Here is a 6707-nt window from a genome sequence, read left to right on the forward strand (position 1 = left end):
ATAAATGATTGTGTGTATAGAACCAGTTATGATGTAGTCTCTCTCTTATGACGGTATCTGTGATAATGATGGTATCTGTGAATACTGCAAACTATAGTGTAAATATCTTTGTAGACCACATGCTATAGTAGCACCCTAATATTTTCCTAACAAACTTCAAACATTAGGTACATGCAAGAAATATTTTACTAACATAATGATGAATTTCTGAATATTTTAATGCATTAGGCATATGCAATAAGTAATTAACAAATATGGTGGTGAATTTCTAATAATTTTTAAACATTAGAAGCATGTGTAAATATTTTACTAACATGTTGACGAGTTTCTGAAAATTTTTAAGCATATGCGATAAATACATTTCACTAACACAATTGTGAATTTTTGAAAATTTTTAACACAAAGTACCCAACATAGATTACTTACTTAATTTAATACTGATTAAGTATCTCTGAAGCTTCTTTCTTAAAACAAAACAGCAAGCAACAACTTTACTGTATTGACTGTTCACTTAACAAAACCTTTTTAACGGAAGTGTTGGTATCAGGCTTCTGTAACAAACTGCACTCATTACAAAAAATATTTATATAAACACTATTAAGTTTAACACGAGAATTAAAGAGACAGAGTTATAATTCACAGAACAAAATTGATATTTAAGTTCCTAAACAAAACAGCATTTGCAAAAATTAATGATCAATATCTCTTACAACTTTTCTGAGTTTATTACTTTTACTCAAAACACAAAAACAACATTCTTATAATTAGCTCTATTCCTTCGACTGTTTGCTTGCTGTAACTAAACCATCAACACATTTTATAAAATCCTGTTTTTTAGTACCTGAAAAGCAAATTCTGGTCCCATCTTTTCTGTTGTAAAACACTACTTGATATTTCAAGTCAAAATTTTGGTTCTCATAGTTGGTCACACTTTAAAGATCTAAATCACAGTGTGTGTGTGTGTGTGTCTATATATATAATCCTCATTATAAAAACTTAAAAAATGGAATGAAAATGATAAAAGAGAGAAATTATCCATTTATCTTTAACAATCATGTTTTACATCAATGACATTGATGAAGGAAGGGTTAATAAATTGCTTAAACTTGCTGATGATATTACGATCTTCGATGTTCTTGGCTAAGAGGAAGAAACTACTGCTTTACAAAAAGGTTCAGAATATTTGGGCAAAAAGATGACTTGAAATTATAATAATGCAAGGTAATGCATGTGGGTTGTAATTTGAATTATAAGTATAAATTTGATTAAAATAACCTTAACAGTGTTATGGAAGATAAGGATCTTAGTTTTTTGGTTGATCAGTATCTTAAGCCATCCAAACAGAGTGCTGTTGTTAGTGGTAGGGCAATAATAGGATTTATGGTTGTATTTGTAGAAATATTGAATACAAGTCTAAAGAGGTTAGAAATTCATTGTAGAGGTCACTCACTCAGTCTCATTTTAAGTATTGTATTCAGTCTTGGGCTAAAGGCCTTAGGAAGGACATTGGATTGCTGGAAAAAGTTCAGAGGAGGGCTATTACTATGATACCTGTGATGGAAAAGTTCTCATATGAGGACAGTTTAAGATCTCTGAAACTATCTTCTTTTGAAAAAGAAAAATTAGAGGGGATCTGATTAAGGTGATTGGGATTGTTAAGAGAAATGTTCTATCTTTTTGTGCACTTAATGGTGAGAATGGTATGAAAAGGGGATAAAAATTTTGGCAGGATCTAGTATTTTCCAAATTCAAAGCACTTTGCTTAGATTTCTAGTATGTAATGAAGATGGGCTATTATGATTTGAAACTGAGGGATGTAAAATTAAAGATAGTTCTAAAGGTAGGAGTGAGGACGAAAGAGCATGCAAATTGTATTTGGCCAATTTGTGATGATACTGGTTGACAGGTTTATTGATGAAAACCAGCATGTTCTCTTGAAAACTCTGTCTATAGTATTTAATCTCAAGTTGTATCCTAAATCGATGGAGGATAACAATTTTGAACCCAATGGAAGGTTAAAATCATAAATAATATTCAACATTAAAACTGGTACACAATTAAAAACATTTTATTTAGGCCTATCTATGGCCTTCAAAAAGTTAACGACCCTAAATGTTTCGATGTTACAACGTCATCCTCAGAATAGATAGGCCATAGATAGGCCTAAATAAAATGTTTTTAACTGTGTACCAGTTTTAACGTTGAATATTATTTATGATTTTAACTTTATACACAAGTGACAAAATACAATAACCAATGGAAGGTCTGAATTATCTGGGTTGTCAGATCATTTTGCAATTTTGGAGGCCTTCAGAGGAAAAGCTTGTGGTGGTGAATTTGATCAGTTTAAAATACTAACAGTTACCACATTAATGGAGGTTGATCAGCTTGTTATCATGCAGCAGGTGGAGAATTTTCATGCAATAGTTGTTTACCATAAATTTACCAGTGTCTGTAAATACAGTTGATGTAGAACAGGGATTCGGTAAGATTTCATTAAAACAAAAACCAGGACAAGTTTGAAGTATCACAGTTTGGGTCTTCTTAGAAAGATTGTCCTTGAAGGATCACCTATCTCTTAATTCAGTTTTAAACAATCTGTCAAAAAAAGGCATAATGTACTGAGAAAGATTACTATCTACAATTACTATTTGTAATTATGAAAACGTACTACTGGTAAGCTTACCTTTGTACCCCCCTTTTATAATAAGGGCTTTTCTTTGTGAAGAACCTTTTGGCTTTATTGTACATAAATTGTAAGAAATTTAAATTTTAGTAGATGTTAAAGTGTATGTCCATAATAAATCACAGTTAAGCAAATATTTAACAGTGTATAACCTACTGTAACAACATTAAGTTATAAAGCTACACTAACTGTCAGATGTTCATATTTGTTTCCAAACATTTCTGTATTTTCAATAAACACTGTTGACAAATGTTACTGAATCTGTCATATTTTTGTAAATCTGTAAGTGACATCATTCAACACTGTAAGCATCTGTCTTAACATATAATTGATAGTGTGGAGATTGTTACAACAATTAAAAACACCAGGACATGAACGACCTTGTTTAAATCTATGCTGTGGATATATTATCAGTTCAGATTGCTTTAAATACTCAATTATTGCAACATTTATGACGTACTGCCTTGTAAAAGTAGTTCATCCCTTATATAAAGAGCCACTTTGCCAATCTTTTAAAGCCTATAACTACTATATAACCTAAAATAACTCCTATTATCAAAATATCAATATCTCCCAAATATAACCATGTTTCAGTAATTCCCTGAAAACATTTATTTTGTTTCTTTCTTGTTAAACACAAAGCAACACAATGGGATATCTGTTATGTGCCCACCACGAGTATCAAAACCCAGTTTCAGCATTACAAGTCTTGGGACATCTATTGTGTTTCTTATAATGCTAACATTAGTGCAATAGCAACTAAGTTTGTTCTTGATGCTACTATGGTTATCTATAAACATGTTACACTCATCTTTAAAACTAATCTTTTACTATGCTTTAAATTTCCTATTTCCAAGCTTTTCACTGCCCTAACTGTTCCACCACTTTACTAACATTTAATTACCCTAAATCCCTCACCAAAATACAGGTTTAGTTTCAACTATTTTAAATTAATATATTAAGAGCTTTCTCAAACATCATATACCTACTAAAGAAACTTATTCAATGACCCCCCCCCCTCACTCATTCTCCAGTACTTGACATTCACTTATGGATAACAGCCCCCCCAAAATACTTAAAACTGCAAGAGGTCATTTCTAGATATATTCTATAATGCCTCAAAAGAACAATATTTTTCTCTGCCTTGAGCCTGTGGCTTTGACCGGAGCCCATTTCTAACACATAATTCACCCTCAGACTGAAAAATATCCCACTGTTCCAATCATCTCTTTTGTTACTCTTAAGAATATCCCTGGTAAAATTCCATTTAAGCATTGTATTCTGCTAACTAATTTACTTCTAAATCTAGCAAGGGACACTCCCAAAAGGGACACACTTCTATCTCTGAATGGGTTTTTTATATATATTAGACTCTTCTAATTTGCAGTTTGCAACATTACTCACTCCTACAAAAAGGGAAACACCTTGGTAACAGCAACTAAACTGTCAACTTGTTATACAATATCATATACTTTAACAGCTGACAGGACAAATTCTTGACCTAGATTTTTCATATTTCCTCTACAAAGAACTTTACAGTTTACTAGTTTACTCAATAAGAGAATTCCCTGCTATGTAAAGTCGATAAACCCTTCTAAACAATGTATAGTGGTTAGTAATAAGGAAAACAAGATTTTATGTTGTATGGATATAAAAATTGAAAGAATTCATCAGTTCAGTTTATAAGGTGCTGGTTAGACTTTAAATAGAAGAATATATTTTCAGTTCTGGTCACCTTATTAAAGAAATAATGTGAAGTTATTGGAGCGGTTTCAAAGAAGAGCTACAAAACTGATTCAAACGAGTTTTTGTACAGTTATAAGTTAAAATAACATTTGTTTTCTGAAGAAAATGTTGAAAAAAGGTTTTTATGTTGTTAGAAATTTGGAATTCATAAATCCAAAAGACGTTTTCAAAAAATATGCAGACAGAAGACTAAAGAATCCAAATTTAAGATATGGAACACTCAAACATGATTCCAGTTAAGGCAATGTTATTTTTTCCTAATAGAAAAGCTAGCCTTTGAAATAGTTTGCCCCTAAAATGTGTTAGAAGTTGCACTGCAGATTGAACTTGAAGCACTATTTTAGAAATCAGGATTGGAAAAAAAAAAGTCTTTAAAGTAATGGTAGGAAATCAGCCAGCATAACCCTAGATATGCCAAGGCTCATGAGTGTCAGTTAAAAAGTAGGGTTTTTCCAGGTACTTTTTAATTACTTTAATTTCTATTTTCTTATATTAATACTTCCTGTGAAGTATCTATAGATCAGCATCACCATTTTCAAAACAATACAAAATTGATTTGGTTCATTTGTGGAAACAAACACTTATAAATTAGATATGATTTCAGCTTTTAGTTTGGGAGTGGTTACTTTTTAATGAAAGTTTTAAAATCTACAACAAAAAAATAACCATTATACAGATAAACCAACAAAGATAAGGTGAAATAGCTTTAAAAATTTTAGTTTAAAGTTTATAAATAAATGATATTGAAACTTACCTTCAGTGGTGCATTAGGAATATTCATTTTGAAATGACTCAAATCTCACGCTGAGCAAAAAACTGACTTCAAAAGATTTTGGTACTCTTACTTGTGAAGTTTTAATTAAGCTTCAAATTTCAATACGTTATCACTGTCAAGCTCTTAGAAGATACAGGTTCACTTTCAGTAGTCTACTGTGTGGTAGTCTGGAAAAACTGTAATAAGTTATTAATATTAGTACTAACAGTTACAAAAGTTCGAGTCTACTACAATGAGGTAACTATAGTAGTACTAGTTCAGTAGTTGTATTACTAACGTTACTAATACTATTTATTAGTATTACCACTGTACCTGTACTACTTCTAATGACGAAACATGAAAGTGAAATAGATCTTTAAGTCTGACGTTAGATCTTATGCAACACTTAGCCAGTAATTTAAATTATTTAACGGAAGGTTTCAAAAGTGGAATACCCTCCCTGATGAATGTAGCTGGTGGAGGTGGGGATCCCAACAGAGGAGTATTTTTCATCAAGACTGCACGCAAGTGTGTCAAATGTAGGCCTACCAATTACTATTTCAGAATATGTATAAGCAATAACTATAATCTAAATCTTAGTAAGCCTTAGTTTTAACTTGTACTATTAAGTTAGGCCCAATTTTCTCGCAATTTTGTATCGATGTTGCGCAGTTTTTTCTTTTAACTTTGAGGCTGCGCTGTATATTTTAGTGGAACATTAGACACTAATGATATAAAAACAGTTTCAACCCACAGAAACACTACCTTTGTGTATAATAGCACTTGCTGAAGTAGTTTTTAACCATAGGCAAATAAATAAGTTGTTATACCTTAATATAAGTATTACAACTACTATTACGAAACACACAGACTCGGACTACGCTTTACTTACGTAATTTACTGAATCAAGATAAAAAAAATACAATAACGAAAGCTCGTGACTACAATACGTATGATCAACAGAGGGCGATAATAACACCAAAAAATCATCACAGAAAGTTATATTAAGTCTTTTGTTTGTTTGTTGTTAAGCGCAAAGCTACACGATGGTCTATACGGCTGTGCCTCTACCATACATATTGTTGTTTTCGAAGAGCAAGGCTATATAATGGGCCATCTGCACTCTATCCACCATGGGGGAACCGAACCTTCTATTCTAGTTTGTAAGTCTGTAAACTTACCGCTTACATATTATTATGTATGGAATGCATAAATTAATAGAAAATCATTCATGCAGAGGCGGAACTAGCGCATGGCAATGTTCCGGGGCCCGCGACGTATGGGGGCCTAGTCTTGTCTTATCTACGGGAAAAAAGGGCCCGATCATTTCTTTGCCCCGAGGCCCCTGAAATGCTTGTTCCGCCACTGAATTTATGCTAATAAAATGTTTAATTCAAAAAGATGTATTTATGTTACTTTAATGTACGAATTCATTTTCCACAATATTAGCAGAAAATAAATTAATATATATATATATATATTATAAAAATGAAACTCCTCAATAACCAAATATCATCCTTA

The 6707-nt window shown here is 31.8% G+C and overlaps 1 protein-coding gene across 3 annotated transcripts in view; it reads right to left on the reverse strand.

Moving 5' to 3' along the window:
• LOC106467154 (type-1 angiotensin II receptor-associated protein-like) overlaps nt 1-6092 on the reverse strand; it is a 27649-nt gene extending 21557 nt beyond the window's left edge. For 2 of the 3 annotated variants that reach the window (XM_022395287.1, XM_013927475.2), the window contains exons 1-2: nt 5952-6092; nt 5187-5383 (exon numbers count right to left, since the gene is read on the reverse strand). In XM_022395287.1, the coding sequence (XP_022250995.1) occupies nt 5187-5213 (27 nt within the window). In that variant the 5' untranslated portion in view covers nt 5214-5383; nt 5952-6092. Of the gene's footprint in view, nt 1-5186; nt 5384-5641; nt 5661-5951 lie in introns of those variants that run through there. The other variant, XM_013927476.2, reaches the window with a different exon arrangement.
• Nucleotides 6093-6707: the final 615 nt, after the last annotated feature.

This window comes from Limulus polyphemus, unplaced genomic scaffold, assembly GCF_000517525.1.
Source record: "Limulus polyphemus unplaced genomic scaffold, Limulus_polyphemus-2.1.2 Scaffold2509, whole genome shotgun sequence".
Taxonomy (NCBI): domain Eukaryota; kingdom Metazoa; phylum Arthropoda; class Merostomata; order Xiphosura; family Limulidae; genus Limulus; species Limulus polyphemus.